The sequence below is a fragment of the Bombyx mori genome, chromosome 21 (assembly GCF_030269925.1).
Source record: "Bombyx mori chromosome 21, ASM3026992v2".
NCBI classification, from domain to species: domain Eukaryota; kingdom Metazoa; phylum Arthropoda; class Insecta; order Lepidoptera; family Bombycidae; genus Bombyx; species Bombyx mori.
Genome location: NC_085127.1, coordinates 4,558,124 through 4,575,948, shown reverse-complemented (window position 1 = coordinate 4,575,948; position 17,825 = coordinate 4,558,124). Strand labels below are relative to the sequence as shown.

The following is a 17,825-nucleotide window of genomic DNA, read 5'->3' as shown; positions in this document are numbered from 1 at the left end:
TTGCCTTTTATTTTCTGTACGAGAGTAACTTCGCCTGTTGCGATATGTATTACCAAAACGTGGTAACCAACCTCATTTTCAGCATTTCCAAAATTAATGCTTGGTGTAAAAACTGTTCTATAAACGGGGTAAAGGACAGTAGGCAATTGACAGCCTGCTAGGCTGTGTTAATTTTTTTTTGTTGGAAGTCGAGTCTGTCATTAACCCACATCTGCAGTATGCTTAGTGCGAGTTTTTTAATGTTCTCGATAGCGTAAAAGTTAGCCGAATTTTGTATGCAGTTGGAACAGCGCCCCTAGCGGCAAACGTAGGCAAACGATCCCATTCCATACAAATATGAGCTAACTCTTACGCTATCGAGAACGCTAAAAAACTCACACTAAGCACACTGATCGTCAAGTCCCACATACCCCGCGAGCCCCCTAGATGCGGGGACCCCGTAGGAGGTTCGCCCCAACCAGAAAAAAAAAATTCAAGCAAGCAAGCTCAATAGTAACCAATCGCTTGAATGAAGCGTCTATTCATTCAAGCGATTGGTTACTGTCGAGACAACACCGGATAGCGTCGATCACTTCAAGCTTTACCTGCCACAAGACGGCCTACTTCATTCCACTTCGATAAAGCGGCACGACATGAGAACCCTCTCATCGTGGCCGCCGGTAACTACATTCCCGATCCTGCGGACAGAATGGAAAGCAGTCAACGTCGCCCCAAACACGTCATTTCGGATCCTCCCGATCCACTAACGGTGCTTTTAGGTACCTCAAGCACCGGTCACCGTTCTCGTCGAACCCGTCGCTTGCGACGAAGGGCATGGCGAGTAAATTAACCCTCAGACACAGCCCACTGAGTTTCTCGCCAGATCTTCTCAGTGGGTCGCGTTTCCGATCCGGTGGTAGATTCTGCGAAGCACGGCTCTTGCTAGGGTTCGTGTTAGGAACGTCGTCAGGTTTAAGCCCAGTGAGCTCACCTACTAGTTAAGATTACGCTGAAATAGCCTCTCAAGTTTCTCAGCTTACGTAGGAAAAAAAAGGCCTACTTCTAGTTGTCGTCGGCTAAATAAACAAGGATTCCACATGACCACGACTGCTCTGCCAAGAGTAACCGACTATGATGAAACCTAACACGGAACCTCACGCATCTACGGATACCCAATCTAGGGGAGCGTTGTCTTTCGATAGCTTTTCAAATGCAGTTTCGCTGTTTTCAAAGCGAATCACTTACGGGAGCAGAGTGAAATCTCTCCTGTCCCGTACTCTGCTACAGCAGATCGGTTCGAATAGAGAAGAGCTCTATTACGCTCAATCACTAAACCAACGATAACCATTTAAAAAAATATTAGTTAAGTACGCAAAAAAAGATTATAAAATGCAAATTGCAAAATGCTTTTAATAAATACGCAAGTTATTGGTCGTTTGGTTAAATTTGAAAAATTCAAACAAGCTCAGAATCTAAATTACAATATAAAGTTGTTCTATAATTTAGGTATTTGTTAAACGTCAAAAAATGGAACTTCCTGGAACTGGAAAAAATGGATCTAAAAATAAAACAGCATCCAGGTTCAATATGATCATTAAAACATTTCTTTGAGATTTAGATGGAGATACCTAATTTTTGGCATGTTTAAGTAAGTATGATATGAGACGGTAAGCTTAGAATGATATTATGTGTCAATTGAATAACGCCAGGCCACTCTCTGACATAGTGGAGTAATTATCCCTGGGTCCCACGTGGCTCGGTCTAGGCTAACATCAGCAAGCTCGTTGACAGAGAGAAATTCACAGTGACGTGTTCGACTTTACAACCCCAACACATGTATTAGGTACCTACCTAATACTCTGGGATTCAGCTTCCCGGGAAAAGGAAGGATACTATCAAGACTGCAGAAGTGACACTTGTAGAGTTGTCCTATAGTTAGTTACTTAATTAACGATGAATGGTACTCGAAGTCAGACGAATGTGCCGATAACTTGATTTGAAGCAGTTATCGTTGCTATGATATTTGCAATATGATCTGAGGTTGTTCTCCACTTATGATTTATTGATCTTGAATGTTAAGCCCTGTTAAATTTACACCTGTACTATGTAAATTTTGTATAGTAAATCAGCAACTGTTTAGGAATAATCATGGACTGGTAGAATACTACTAGTCCTACTAAAGCAAGTTTTAAATAATTACAACAAAAAAAAGTAAGATGTAAGTATTATTTATTGTAAATCTTGTTTCCAAAATACTATGGATATAAAATAAGTTACGTAACAAAACACAATGAACTAAGAATGAGTACTTACTGAAACTTTATAAGCAAATTTAAATGTTTACTTACATAATCTATAAAATAAACTATGTTATTTAACAAAAAATAAAACGGTATTCTATACGTTACATGATTATTTTATATGATAAAAGTTAGTGGCGCGGATTCGCTGACTATTGTTGATCGAAGCACATACATTTGTGTGGATTTAATCAAATGCAACTTTTTAAATAGTTTATCACTATTAGATAACGAACTGGTTAGTGGTCTTATCTATTCTAAGAAAACCTTTAGATTAGTATAAAATTAGGTATTCTTAAAATAATATACAATAAAATTTCATGGATATCAATTGAATCCTTAAAAGCTTAAAAACTCATTGCATGTAAAACTAATTTGCATTAACTAAAACTTCATAACTTAACTATAAGTTCTATAATAACATTAAAATGTAGCCTCCCCCATCATTGTCCAGATGCCTCACAATTCTTACATTAACTGAGAAAATACATTAAAATGTACAAAATATACATTTGTTTCAACAATGTTTCAACAGTCTTATAATATTACGAATCTAACTATATTGCACAAAGTCTAAGGTTATATATAATATAAATACATTGTGTATCATCAAGAGCTTTCAATATTTTTTATTTTAAATATATTATTATGTACATAAAATGCAGCTCCTTCAACACAATCAGTGTAATTCATTGAGATTTCTTCTAATGCATTATTTTTTTACAATGTTTTTATATATAAAGTATTTTTACAACGCTTAAATTTATTATTAATACAGATATTCATTTTTATAAGTTAACATTCTCAAACTTAGTAACACTCCATTAGCAGCCTACTAATTGTATGAGCTGTTGAACTGTTGATCGATCCAACAGACACAAATCAAAATCAAATGTCTGAGTGGTGACTTCATAGCGTCCCGTTTCCGCTATTAAGTTCACGACTCTTTCTAGATCTTCATTATTTTTTATTTTCATGATTCTTTGTTGTAAGTCTCGAAGTTGCTCCATGTAATCCGGGGAAATATCCCCAAGTTCTGCATCTTCTCCTAGACTACTAGACACCCCATTATCTTGAACTTTAGTTTCCATTGACGTTGAACCACTACTTTCACCCCATTCAGTCTCATTGTAAGAAGGCCCTGATTCAGGTATGTTAGGAATTTTTCTTTCAACTTCTTCTTCAGCAGCTTTTCTTTTGCGTCTTTTTTCTTCTTTTTTTGATTTATCCTTGTGTTTTTTTGATTTTTCTTTATGTGGAGGCGGAGGAACTTCAGCTAAAGGTTGTGGGTCTGGTTTTACTTCTGGTTCTGGTTCAGGCTCTGGTTGAGGCTCAGGTTCAGGAGAAGGCTCTTGCTTTACTATTTCTGGCGAGGGAGGCTCGATTTTAACAATTTTGGGTTCATCGTCTTCACATATAACCGAATTTTCTGAATCAGATTGACTGCTGTTTATTTCCTCACCTTCTAAAAGCATAGGTTTAGCCACTCCACTTTTCGAACTACATTGAGATGCTGTATCAATTGATATAGGAGATGTTGGTTCGGGAAGTAGTCTTTCTTTGGGAATAGGTGTTATCCTATGTATAACTTTTTCTGTTGGTGTTTCTCTGGTTTTTTCGTGTTTATGTCTCTTTTCTTTACTAGAGTCTTTATGCTTTTCTTTTGACTCATCTCTCTTTTTATCTTTTTTCTTATGTTTATGTTTTCGTTCAGTTTCATTTTTATCTTTTTTAGGGGTTTCAGACCGTTCATCGATTTCTGGAGGAGGTGTTTTCCGTAAGTTTTCTATTGAGAATTTGTTAATTGTTTTCTCCGGCCTCGCTTGTTTCTCTTTTATGGGGGGTGATTCTTTTTCTTTGATTATGTCCTTGACCTTATGAGGTAGTTCCTTCTCTTTAGGGATTTCTTTTGGGGATTCTTTTGACCTGTGACTTTCTTTTTTGTGATCTTTTCTTTCCTTTCTTTCTTTATCTCTGTCATGACTTTTCTTTTCTTTTTTCTTTTTTTCTTTTTCTGCTTTCATTTCGTGTTTTTCATCAGGCCTTGGTTTTTTGTGATCCAAAAGCTCAAGATTTTGCCGAGCTGGTTTATATTCTTCTTTATTGCTGGCAACACTGTTTGCACGTAGTGGGGAACTGGTTGACCGTCCAATTGGACTGAGACAACGCTTTTTAACAGCATCAGGTGAGGCAGGTCTATCACTGGGCCTTTTTGATGCTTTTTCTTTGATTTTCTCTTGATCTTTACTAGGAGTTTTAACTTTATCTGGCCTATTTTTCTCTCTTTCATCTTTTGTTTTGTTTTTTTCTATTTTTGATTCTTTATGTTCATGTTTGGATTTCTTCTCTGAGCTTGATCTTTCCTTATCTTTTTTCTCTAATTTTATTGGTGGTGTGACCTTTTCAATTTTCTTAGGATCAGGTGAAACTTTAGCAGGTTTGTGTATGGGAGGCCCAAATAAATTTACAAAACTACTATTCCTCATAGGTACATCATCTTTGTGTTCTTTTGTTTTGTGTTTTTTATTATTTTCTGAAGACAGTTTTGGTTTGCTAACTAAGTGCTTTTCATCAGTAAATGAGTCTCTACTTCTACTTTCTTGGTCTGGATTAGTGTAAAGTTCACTATTTGTACATGGTATGCCACCTCCTTTTAGAAGCTTTTTACTAAATTCGTCACTAGGATTTTTAAAGATATAGCGGTCTTTAAGAAATCCATTTTGTTGTAATGTTAAATTGTAGGAAAAAGTTATCTTTTTGGGTTCATCTTTATTTTTTAAGTATATTTCTATGGGTAAGGTGAACCCTGCATATCCAGATTCCTTAATAGAGAATGGTGGGTCTTTAACAACTGAAAGAAAGGATAACTTATTAATATAAAAGAATAGCATCAATTCATATTAGCGATAATTCATTCAGAGCTGCACAATATTGCCAACATAAGAGCATTAAATAGAACGTAAATAAATCGTTGACTTGTGATTAAATAAATCAAAACATTAAGTTTATCCAAAATTTTAGGTAAAATTAAATGTCATTAATAACATTATATGGAATGTTTTTTACCTCGTCGTGGTTTCAGAAAGGTGTGATGAAGATGAAACACAACTTTATTGATGAAATGACTTATATCTACACCTTCCTGACCGCGAACAAACACTTCCCAGTCATGAGTGAATCCGTCTGGAGTCTTTTTAGGCTTTAAAGTGGCTTCGTGTCCGATTTCAAAATTAACTCTTATAGGTGACATTCTAACGCTGAAATTAGAAATTTATTTACATTATTCTCTTTAAAAGTGGGAAAACGATTTAAAAGCATGAAATTAGGTTCCATGGCTAAATTGCACTTACATGTATACAGTATTATTTTGAAATCACAATATTCACTCATTACAATTAATAAATTTAATCAGTAAGCAAGTTCATTAATATTTCTTTTCAGGAACGAAAATATTCTTTTAGCGCCCTTGTTATTTTGGTCCGCCATATTAACTTTAGAGCACAGATAAAATATTTAACTTTAGTGGCACGGGTAGAGAGAAGTTTGGCAAATATATTATTGTCTTTTCGCATCACCCAGATCCTCAATGCTTTTGCTTTTATGTAGATCTTCATTAATCAGTCTCAAAATAATTAAAATCAAAATTTTATCGCCACATTACAAATCTAAATTACGCTAATATACTTTTTGTCATGAACAAATCCACAAAAACATACAAATGCATATGGATCATATAAAAATTACTAAAACTGCTCATTTATGTTACAGCGCTCATTACGAAACAAACAAAGACCATACCTACTAAACATCTCTATACCTGATGCGCTAAAACAAAAACACACAAATATCAAAAGTACATACTTTAGCCGAAGAAATTAAACAAATGTGACGAAACCGTGTTACAATCGTCCTCATTATTATCTAAACTACCAGTGTCGTCTCTAAAAAATGCACTGTCGACCCTGGGACTCGATATTTCAAGCAATGTTCAGTATCCCAGTCATTTGGAAGGTAAACCAAAATTGGCCTCTTAAGTGTTGGGAGTCCTCAACAGAGATAAACCGTATTTCACGTTTGGCCAAAGATTTACAAAGCACTGGTCCGGCTTCACGTGGAGTACTGGTCCCACCTCTGGGCCGGGACTCCCAAGTAGCAGCTACTTCCATTTGACTCCATACAAAGACGAGCCGCTGAGTTTGACGATAATCCCGCTTTCGCGGATCACTTGGAACCTCTGGGTCTACGGAGGGACTTCGGTTCTCTATGTGCTTTGTACCATATGTTCCATGGAGAGTGCTCTAAGGAATTGTTCGAGATGATCCCTCTATTTCCTTTTCATCATCACACCTCCTGCCACCGGAGCAAAGCTCATTCATATTATCTGGAACCGCTGCGTTCATCGACAGTGCATTTCCAAACTTTTTGCCATGTTCCATCCAACTCTGGAATGAACTCCCCTTTACGGTGTTTCTCGAGCGCTATGACATGTTCTTTTTTTTTATTGCTTAGATGGGTGGACGAGCACACAGCCCACCTGGTGTTAAGTGTTTACTGGAGCTCATAGACATCTACAACGTAAATGCGCAATGCAAGGTGGGTACCTTGAGAGTCTTGAGACACAAGTTCTAAAGTCTCAGTATAGTTATAACGGCTGCCCCAACCTTCAAACCGAAACGCTTTACTACTTCACGGCAGAAATAGGCAGGTGGTGGTACCTACCCGCGCGGACTCACAAGAGGTCCTACCACCAGTAATTACGCAAATTATAATTTTACGGGTTTGATTTTTATTACACGATGTTATTCCTTCGCCGTGAAAGTCAATCATGAACATTTGTTGAGTACGTATTGCATTAGAAAAATTGGTACCCGCCTGGGATTGGACACTCGGGGCATCGCTCAACATAAATGCACCGGACGTCTTATCCTTTGGGCCACGACGACTTCAAAACATTCTATTTCATACGAGGCTTGCGGAGAGTACTTAATAGCAGGCGGCAACTTGGCTGTGCCCCTGGCATTAACATGACGTCCATGAGCGATGTAACCACTTACCATCAGGTAGTGGCAGTATGCTCGTCTGTCTACAAAGGCAATAAAAACTCCAAGCCAAGAAACTGCATTCAAAACAATACAACTCACAAAGCACCTACATATATGTTTAAACGACTGCAAAAAACTTTTATTAAAGACATACCCAAATAGTGGCATCGGAAAGTGCTGCTTTTCATTAACTAAAAAATACTACCACTAAATAAAACTTATTTTTTAATTCGATATCCTGATAGCTTTTAAGGTCATCTTTGTAATTAGGTATACCACTTGCTACGGTAGTGCTACCCTAATGAGCCTCTTTTAGAAGGACCCGTTTTCATACATAAAGTTTGCTCTTTAGTTCTTCCTTCGTAAATCTCATCCAACACCTACCTACTGTGATGTATCGTATCTCACGTCATTACTTAGAAAAGAAAGGGATTTCAAGCTTTTAAAAAAATGGGCTAGGTTACCGTTGCGTCTTATTGTTAAATGTAAGAAAAAAAAACTGCCGTCACTGTCAGTACTAGTCAAAAGAAATGTCAGTAATAGTAAACCTATGTAGGTATTTAAATTAGGTTAAATTAACCCTATAAAGTCAAACTAAATCTCAAATACTGTTAATGATAATTTGAAAATATCTAACAGTATCTAGTCTTCACTGTTTTGTATCGGTTGAAAAAGTGACAGTAAATATCATGTCAGGACTAATTTCAACAATCCTCCAACCCCTAAAGTAATATTTCCAATTTAAGAGCCAATTACAGACTTAATTTATATGCAATGTATTAATTACTATCATTTACTTACAGACTCATTAGGCAATCATCAATTTACACAGGAGTGAGCTCGAGTTTAGTGAGACCAGATGCGTTTTTGTTGTCCTCAATTAGGACCAAAGTAAGATGCTATTTTCCACGACCTAATGAGGTTAAAAGAGTTCGACGTCACGGATGGGATTTCAGGATGTCTACTCCAAATGGTCGCCGCATTATAATGAGGAGATTATTGAAAGGGAGACATGTTCTCACACATTAGATAAAATTAGATGAAAAGATGAATTGTAGTAGTAAATAAATTAGGATATAACATTAAATGACTTTTATTAAATGAAATGATTAACAGTCATTTCAAACATTTACTTAGCATATCCATGTAATAGTAATACAAAAACAAAAGATTCAACTATAACATAAATTATCAAAATATAACACCAAATTCAAAATTAACTTCCTTTAAAAACATTCTGACGCATAGATTACCAAAATTTCTGTTAAAAGGGTAACTGCCATTCACTTGACTAATTAAACAAGTACTTTTGTTGTGTATGATCATCAGAGTTTGTAGGAGACTTGACAGGCTTCAACAGGTTCGTTATTTCAGTAACTACAATTGTAGTGAGTTTAATTATTGAAATATGAGCTACAAGCTGCAGTACTAGCGCACCAAACCCTTTGTACAACCCTGAAATTCCTTCCCGGGCTATTGTTGTATTATAACAGTCCATGAAACCTTCATATCCTGTTAGAATAGGTGTCACTGATGTTCCTGTGTCTAAATTATCAATGATTGTTCTAGTACCCTGAAAGAAAAACTCTTTTTATGAAAATTTTTAAATTTGAATCTTTATAATTGACACTAAACATCTTTATAATAAATAGGTGATTGCAAGGGTGGACTGCTTGCCAATGCCTTTTTTTTATTATACAACCCTGAAGGTGAACTGTAGTAACTTAAAGTTCCACAAGCTGGAGTTTATTGCTTAGATGGACGGACACAATTACTGCCTGGTGTTAAGTGGTTCCTGAAGCCCTTAGACATCCGAGATCAACTACCTTTTTCCGGGCCGAGGGCCGAACCTCCTACGAGGTCCCCGCGCCTAGGGGGCGCGCGGGGTATGTAAGACTCTACGATCTGCAGGTGTTGAGAGCAGACCGCGGGCCCAAGGAATTTAGGGCCCACCCACTAAACGACTCCCCTGCACTCTTACACCCGGCGTCCGATCTCCGTCCGGGGTCAAAACCCGGTCAGAGTAGGGGGGTTCCCGCGGTCAACACTACAACCAGACACGCGGCGCCACCCCGAGGACGCCCGACCGACGGGTCGTCGAGGCGATAGTCGACGACCAACGACGTCAGTCTCCGCGGTACGGCGGCCCTTCAGGCCGCCCGGGCGATGCCGCTGGTGTTCCGGGATACCTCGCTGGGCCAGAACCAGCCTGCCGGGTCGGAACGCGATACACCGCCGACCGGGTTGCTCTTCCACAGTATGTTCGGCGACGACAGCGACGACGAAAATGCGGACCGCATCGCAGTCCGCAGCCGCCGACGCGTCGTCCCGTCCTCCTGGTGCCAGCGCGCTAGAGTGACGGTAGCGTGCGGCGCAGTCTCAGCCCCCTTAGGTCGCCCCGTGACCATCACCGGGAGGAGACTGCCTCCTCATAGGGGCCGGAGCTGGACAAACGCCCTCCTCCGACCCCCGGCTCGACGGCGGCGGCACGGCGCCGAGAGGGAGGAAGAGTTCTCCCTCTCCCGTTACGCCGCCTCCTTCTGCGAGATGGTGGACTCGCAGAAGTCGAGCATCGCCTGCCAGGACTCATCGCTGCCGAGCATCGCAGCCACGACGGTCGGAAGCGACAAGTCCGGTCCTATTTTTGCAACGAGGACGCGGCGCTGCTCCGCGAAAGCGGGGCAGCACGCGAGCGTGTGCTCCGCCGTGTCCTCGTTGCAGCCACTGCAATGGTGGCACTTCGGCGTCGGCTCCCTCCGGGCGACGAGGTGCAGGTAGCGACCGAAACAGCCGTGTCCCGTGAGCACCTGCGTCGCTCGGAAGGTGAGACGTCCTGGGTCGCGATTCACCCAGTCCGAGAGGACCGGGCGGATCGCCTCGACGGTCCGTCGCCCGTAGGCGGGGTCCGCCAGGCGGCGAGACCACGCCTCGAGCACGGCACGCCGAGATTGAAGCTTCCGCGCTCGAACTTCCGCCGCGCCGGGACGCGGCTCCCCCCTGGAGCGGAGATCACATCGCCACGCGTAATCCGCAGCAAGCGCCTCCGCTTCCAGGTCCCAGGGAGGCGTCCCGGCGAGCACGCACGCCGCCTCGAACGAGACGGTGCGGTACCCACGAACCGCCCTGACCGCAATCGCACGCTGCGGACGTCGCGCGCTGCGGACGTCGCAACGCTGCGACGTTGTCACGGGTCAGGGCGTGGCACCATACGGGCGCCCCGTACAGTGGAGATCAACTACCTACTTTGAGACATGTTCTAGTCTCCACTTTTACAGTACAACAGCCACCTCAGCTTGCTACATGTCCTTCTTCAAACGAGGCTTGTGGAGAGTATTAAACAGTTGACAGTGGCTTGGCCCTGCCCCTGGCATTGCTGACATCCATGAACGACGGTAACCACTCACCATCAGGTGGGCCGTATGCTCTTGCCGTATACAGCAAAAAATAAATAAAAAAAAAACTGAAATGTATTACTCCTTCATGGCAAAAATAGGCAGGGTGGTGGTACCTACATGTGTGGATTCGGAAGACTTACCACCAGTAAAATTATTAATCCTTTGCCGCTAATTACTCAAACATCTTATTTACTTGTGGGCATAACCTCAACTGTTTAAAAGCAGTGTCAAATCTTGGTATCATGTACGTAAAGAACATTTAGAATCAGGTTAGCGATATGACAGCTAGCCATCGAAGGAAAAAAACAATCCTAATTAAATATAGTAGGCATTGGCCTTATCAGCTTCAATATCACTTTTTTAAACTGATTTCAAATATCATTCTGATATCACTACATATATGAAGTTTTCATTCAATACTATATTTTTACAGACTAATTTAAAACTATCCAAGATGTAACAATAAGAATAAGCCTTATTCCTACTGAACAAAATTTCCTTTATGATATAGTGAAATTAGCAAACTATAACAGAAATGACAATAATTTTATACCTGTATATGAAGTCTATGTATTATAGTCTCCACTGGATAAAAAAGTATTTCCATAGTAATAAATGAGAAAATGTTTGCTTTCAGATTGATATCTTCTATAAGAGGATTCTGTACATTTTTGCTGTAATTGTATGAATCGCTCAGCTCATGCCTATGCCGTTGTTGGAACCGGAGTATTCTTGCAGTTAAACTTCTCAGTGTAATACTGTAAAATTGAAATTTTTTTGAGTTCTACAAAAAAACACATTTCTACTAAAGAATTAGAATAGAAGTCGTCGTGGCCTAAGGGATAAGACGTCCGGTGCATTCGTGTTGAGCGATGCACCGGTGTTTGTATCTCAGGCGGGTACCAATTTTTGTAATGAAATACGTACTCAACAAATGTTCACGATTGACTTCCACGGTGAAGGAATAACATCGTGTAATAAAAATGAAACCCGCAAAATTATAATTTGCGTAATTACTGGTGGTAGGACCTCTTGTGAGTCTGCGCGGGTAGGTACCATCGCCTTGCCTATTTCTGCCGTGAAGCAGTAATGCGTTTCGGTTTGAAGGGTGGGGCAGCCGTTGTAACTATACTTGAGACCTTAGAACATATAACTCAAGGTGGGTGGCGCATTTACGTTGTAGATGTCTATGGGCTCCAGTAACCACTTAACACCAGGTGGGCTGTGAGGTCCTCCACCGATCTAGCAATAAAAATAAAAAAAACATAATATGACAAATGAAATTATGTAAACATAATGTTTATCATGAACATATTAAATAGATTATTTTTTTAAATGTTTGTTCTTACTGTGAGATATATTTAGAAACGCCTAGGGCTACAGTAGGTAGTACAATTGCCCATATTGGTAACATGCGTCCTTTACTGGGTGTGCCCCACTCGAGTATACGAACAAATCCCTCTCTGAACACATCAAATAGAGCTGGTTTGTCACTGGCGATATCACTCTGCACTGTTTCTACCAAGCTCGCAGAATAGAATGGAGTTATTAATGCCAAACTTAGGCTGAAAATAATACAATTAAAATTTATTTATAACTTAAACATAAATAATATTACCATATAAAATTTAACTAATTGATACTAACAATAAGTTCACATTGATACACAAAGTACTAAAAAACTAATACCAGTCTAAAATGTGTTTCAATATTCAAGCAAAAAAGCTATTAGTTTTATAAACGGCCGTCTGGTGTAGTGGTAAGTGACATGGTCACTACACGAAGGGGTCGCTGGTTCGAATCCCGCCAAGGGAAGATATTTGTATGATGAATATAAAATGTCTTTTCCAGGGTTATATTGTATGTATATAATAAAAAATAATGAAAATAAAAAAAGACGTGTGGTGTCGTGGGATACCAGATAGGAACGAAGTTTCTTATTATAAAAATATTAATTTTAAGTTCTATTCGAGGTATAAAGAAAATTAAACTGGAGGTTTCGCAACAACCCACGGTCATTCAGTAACGAGCGAACTTATTGTGGTACACTTCATTCACGGTTGTTTGCATAAGAGTCTGAGTCTGAGAGTTCTGAAGTCGTCGTGGCCTAACGGATAAGACGTCCGGTGCATTCGTGTTGAGCGATGCACCGGTGTTCGAACCCCGGAGGCGGGTACCAATTTTTCTAATGAAATACGTACTCAACAAATGTTCACGATTGATTTCCACGGTGAAGAATTAACATCGTGTAATAAAAATGAAACCCGCAAAATTATAATTTGCGTAATTACTGGTGGTAGGACCTCTTCTGAGTCCGCACGGGTAGGTACCACCACCCTGCCTATTTCTGCCGTGAAGCAGTAATGCGTTTCGGTTTGAAGGGTGGGGCAGCCGTTGTAACTATAGTTGAGACCTTAGAACTTATATCTCAAGGTGGGTGGCGCATTTACGTTGTAGATGTCTATAGGCTCCAGTAACCACTTAACACCAGGTGGGCTGTGAGCTCGTCCACTCATCTAAGCAATAAAAAAAAAAAGTTAGTGTATTGCGCAAACGAACTCTCTGAGATTGTGGTCAATTAATGATAAAAAAATGTTATTTTTTGTACGTTATTACAAAGTTAAGTCGTACACTGTGTGCATTACTAATAAAAATCCTACGTTACGGACGTTTTTTCTCGGTTAGGGTAACCTTCCGCATAGTCCCATAATGTACAAAAAATTGTACTTTAATCAATACATATTTGCAAATAATCATATTATATTACCTTTTTAGAGCTATGTGCTGGACAAATTGCAAAACAGAATTGCACTTGTTCACCTCCCTGTAAGTTTATCTTTTTTATTACATACTGTCAAATTTTGCTAAACACAGTTTGTTTAATACATAAGGATTTGAAATAACTTACCATACCATTTGGTATAGTGACTATAACTAATTATATATTATTAATATATGTTAATAGTAACAGTAATTTCTGGATCATAAGGAATTCTGTTAGGTTTTTTAATGGTTGCTTACTTTATCTCTTCATAGTGGTAATGTATAAGCATCATAAAAATTATATGTGAAAGCTTTATTAAGCACAAAGTGCTCAACCACAACACCAAATATATATGACATGATTGCTTTTTACTGATGGTAGGACGTCTTGCGAGTCTGCACCAACAGCAGGTAAGTACCACTACCCTGCCTATTTCTGCCGTAAAGCAGTAATGCGTTTTAGGTTAAAAGGGCGGGGCAGCCGTAGTTATAAGTGAGACCTAAGAACTTATGTCTCAAGATGGGTGGCATCCTTTACGTTGTAGACATATATGGGCTCCAGTAACCACTTAACATCAGGTGGCTCGTCCACCCATATAAGGAATATTTTTTTTTATATATGATGATAATTTATATATGAAATCTACATTTTGATAGTACTTTGCTATTGGTTTAAAAAAATACATTATCATTCTTCCAATTATTAAATTATCTTTCAATTATTTTAATATGAAACTTATTCATAATTATTGTATTGTTATTTTTAGAGATATACATATATTGGACCAATTACAATTTGTAATACAGTAAAAGCCCCTCACTAGAACTTTCTTCATTAGGGTTTTCACTATTTGTGTATTAAAAAAATGCAACACAATTCCTATAATCATTGCTATAGATTTCTCTATTTGCGGATCCAAGTGGTACATCGTTAAATACACATTGATAAAAAGGATGCCAATATGTAGGTTTCCAACCCAACATTCTTTGTAAATGCCCTTTTCTATATTCACCATTTCTGTATTTGCAGCTTATTTATGTCACATAAAGAGCTTTTATTGTATTCAATTGTAGTTCCAATCATGTACACCTGAGCTAGTAATGGTAGCTATCATGGAATGGGATAGATGGCTCCAGTAAGAAACTAAGTTTTGAAGGACAACATTCGGAGTGAACCAATTTGTCAAACAATTACACCCACTTCCTGGAAGATCTCCCCTCGTAGTTACTACTATAGGCCTATTTATTTTCCTTTAATGTTAATTTAAACTTACTTAGGCCAACCAGTGCCCTTGGCTACAGCATCTTCAACGGCTAAATTCAAACCCCTCACAATGCAAGTGGAGCCAATCCCTTTCCAGAGAGTTGTGACATCTTGTCTCCTGTGTAGTCTCACTACTACAGGTAACAGAGTGTAAGGAACTATGTGATAGTTCCTTAGATTGTTATGGACCTTCAATAAATATTTAACATTTTTAGTTTGATTAAGGATGAGAGTTGATATCCTTTATTGGTTCTTGTACACCTTGTACAACTTTTGTTTGGGTGAGCTGGTGTCATCATGGATTATCATGTACATATGTGTTTTTCTTAGGCAAATGACCATAGGTATTGCAACATGAATATGACCACATATCTTGACACATGAGATGCGTTTCAATTTTACTTTATAACAAATGTTCCACTCTTTACAGCACAAAGAGGCAAGAGGTACATACCCATGTTGGCTTATAATTTCAGTACAGAGTCTATAGAAATCACAATGTCAATTCTGCCACCTGCTTTAAACTATTTGGTTAAAATCTGCATTGTTAAGAGCTGGCGAGTTTGACAGAAACACTTATGCAGTTGATAAATATAGTATTGAGCAACATCTTAAACACCAACACGAACCTGACATTGTCTTCTGAGTACAATGAATGGATGACTTAACAAATTCTCTGTTAAAAGACTTGCTACACTTATTGCGGTTGTTATATAAGCATTGTTATCTGAAAGTAAATAGATTAGTTATTCCTATGGGAAATAAAAGTTCTTTTGATATTATTTTCTTTTCATCAAAACTAAGAAGTCGTACGTTTTGTTTAGAAAATTCATTTTGAATATTTAAAAGTAATTTGATTTAACAGAATAGTAAATAATTTTTACCTTCATCTGGGTTTTCATCCATAACAAGAGGTGGTCCTTGAAACTCTTCAGTAATTGGAGTATGGTACCCATAAATCTGCTGGTAACGGGTATCGTATAAATCATTCGTTTCTCGATTAGGATCTAAACCAAACGGTCGGTTATAACCGGAATGATCTCCGAAACCTGCCATTATCGTACAATCGATAGTCATATAATAATAAAATTATACTTTTAAAACATTTTTTTATAATTCAAATCTATAATACAAGACACTACATAATTATTGATGTATGATTTAAGTAAGTCCTTATTGCTTTTAATTGATTATAATTATTTAAAGCAACCAAAAATCACCGCACTTGATCTGTGAACTGAAAAATATTAAATTAAAAATTATGTATAATAGGCATTGCATTCCTACTTAAAAGTATAATCTATGTAGCATACTGTACATAAACCTACTCTTTGGTCTCAAATATTAAGTATCTTATCTATGCTCTTTCGAGCTTACTGAATTTGTCCGCCTTTTTTTTGTTTTCGGGTTTTTTTAATTTTTAATTATTTGTTCGTCGTTTGTTCGTTAATGTTCGAATGTAAAAATGGTTTGTTCGTCTTTTATTTATTTATAATTAATTAAACAAATGTACACCCTAAAGTGAGCCCCTCTTACTAGATATCTTTATTTTTATCGCTCAGATTAGTTAATTTGGATAATTTGAAATAATTAGACAGTATAAACGCACTTGTTAACAAAACGCTAACAAATGTATAAACGTACAAATAATTAAAAATTAAAAATCCGAAAATCAAAAAAAGGGGGCCAAATTCACTGAGCCCACAATGAAAACACTGGCGACAATGGCATCGAGAGAAACCAATTGATAGAATTTTAAAATAAAAAGTCGATGCCAAATGCAATAAGCTAGTATGTTCTTCTATCATAAGAATGCGTTTGGGTCATGTTTGCATGTTGTGAATCCGGTAAATGTGATCTAGATCACATTTTCTTTTCATGTCCTCTATACGACCGCTCCTCATTCCTGAATGATCTAATATCTCTTAATGTTCCTTTTCCTACCTGTATATCCTGTATAATTATGTATCCGTGTATATTTTATAAAATATTGTCATCTTTCATCCTTCAGAACCATATTAAAGTTTAAATATTTGATTTGTAAGTGTATTTATGTATATTTATGAAATTTTTATTATCCGTTTCAAACTTCTTCCTACTTATCTGATCGTTTCTCGTGTTTCGTATCCTATTTTAACTTGGTTTCCCAATCTTTTGATTTACGTCATTGGCAAAAAGTAAACGCTATAGCCAAAAGAAAAAAGAAAAAAAAAGTTGTGTGAATTACCAGAATTACCTACCTACTGTGAATTGACTGATTTTGTATAGTATTTGCTCTGGTCTAGTCTAATAAATGTGATTTATTTACCGTTTAGCACTTTAGCACCTATAAAGGTGCACAGCAGCGAGAAATTAAAACAAAATCGATGACTTTAGAGTTCTTTCTCAAATAACTTCATTTCGTTTTTCAAGCCTCAATTATTGTACCATAAATTTCACAGGGATACCAATTATTAAATTGAATCGATCTTCTAAATGAAATTCACATTTCGTGTCACATTATACGAAGTAAAGAATTAAATAATTTTCTTTACGAAAAGTTTGAGACATTATACAAAGTGGTTTGTAATTAAAAAATTTTGAGTTTAATTGAAGCCCGTTATTGGTTCATTAAGTTACATTTCTTTGAACCATGAAAGGTTAATTCATTTCTAATTAAAGCGTCATTATAAACAGGTCCGATTTGGAGCACACAATCAAGTATACACAAAATGTTGTATCTTCTAAGAGTGCTCACATCCCAAATAAATTGAGTACTTGAATAAATAAATAAATATTTACTAACAATCACGCCACGTTAACTGGTCCCGTGATAAGTTCGTAAAGAACTTGTGTTACAGGTACCAGATAACGGATATAAATGTAAGATTTTTATTATACACATACATATATTTTTAATATACATCCATAACCCTGGAAAATACATTTATATTTATCATACAAATATCTTCCCTTGGCGGGATTCGAACCCGCGACCCCCTTGTGTAGTGACCATGTCACTTATCACTACACCAGACGGCCGTTACATGGTCTTGTTTGGATATTTTTTTTCCTACTTAAGCTGGTAGCCTTGAGAGGCTAT

The 17,825-nt window shown here is 37.9% G+C and overlaps 3 protein-coding genes across 4 annotated transcripts; 1 reads left to right on the top strand and 2 right to left on the bottom strand.

Moving 5' to 3' along the window:
* Positions 1 to 2,191: 2,191 nt before the first annotated feature.
* LOC101743185 (protein ENL) lies at positions 2,192 to 5,831 on the bottom strand. Its single transcript, XM_004929554.5, has 3 exons — positions 5,630 to 5,831; positions 5,346 to 5,536; positions 2,192 to 5,130 (listed from the first exon to the last, which is right to left on the bottom strand). Exons 2-3 carry the CDS (start codon positions 5,527 to 5,529, stop codon positions 3,104 to 3,106), a joined length of 2,211 nt encoding a protein of 736 aa, XP_004929611.1. The 5' UTR covers positions 5,530 to 5,536; positions 5,630 to 5,831; the 3' UTR covers positions 2,192 to 3,103.
* Positions 5,832 to 7,835: 2,004 nt separating this feature from the next.
* On the top strand, positions 7,836 to 8,408 carry LOC101743322 (large ribosomal subunit protein bL34m). Its single transcript, XM_004929555.5, has 2 exons — positions 7,836 to 8,048; positions 8,125 to 8,408. Exons 1-2 carry the CDS (start codon positions 8,011 to 8,013, stop codon positions 8,348 to 8,350), a joined length of 264 nt encoding a protein of 87 aa, XP_004929612.1. The 5' UTR covers positions 7,836 to 8,010; the 3' UTR covers positions 8,351 to 8,408.
* Positions 8,399 to 17,177, bottom strand: LOC101743465 (solute carrier family 25 member 46-A). 2 transcript variants are annotated; one of them, XM_062674661.1, is made up of 8 exons: positions 17,052 to 17,177; positions 15,628 to 15,980; positions 15,373 to 15,470; positions 14,754 to 14,932; positions 13,484 to 13,540; positions 12,066 to 12,281; positions 11,270 to 11,474; positions 8,399 to 8,894 (listed from the first exon to the last, which is right to left on the bottom strand). In XM_062674661.1, exons 2-8 carry the CDS (start codon positions 15,818 to 15,820, stop codon positions 8,613 to 8,615), a joined length of 1,230 nt encoding a protein of 409 aa, XP_062530645.1. In that variant the 5' UTR covers positions 15,821 to 15,980; positions 17,052 to 17,177; the 3' UTR covers positions 8,399 to 8,612. The 2 variants fall into 2 exon arrangements, with proteins under 2 accessions (XP_062530645.1, XP_012548833.1); XM_012693379.3 differs by lacking the exon at positions 17,052 to 17,177 and having other exon boundaries at positions 15,628 to 16,951.
* Positions 17,178 to 17,825: the final 648 nt, after the last annotated feature.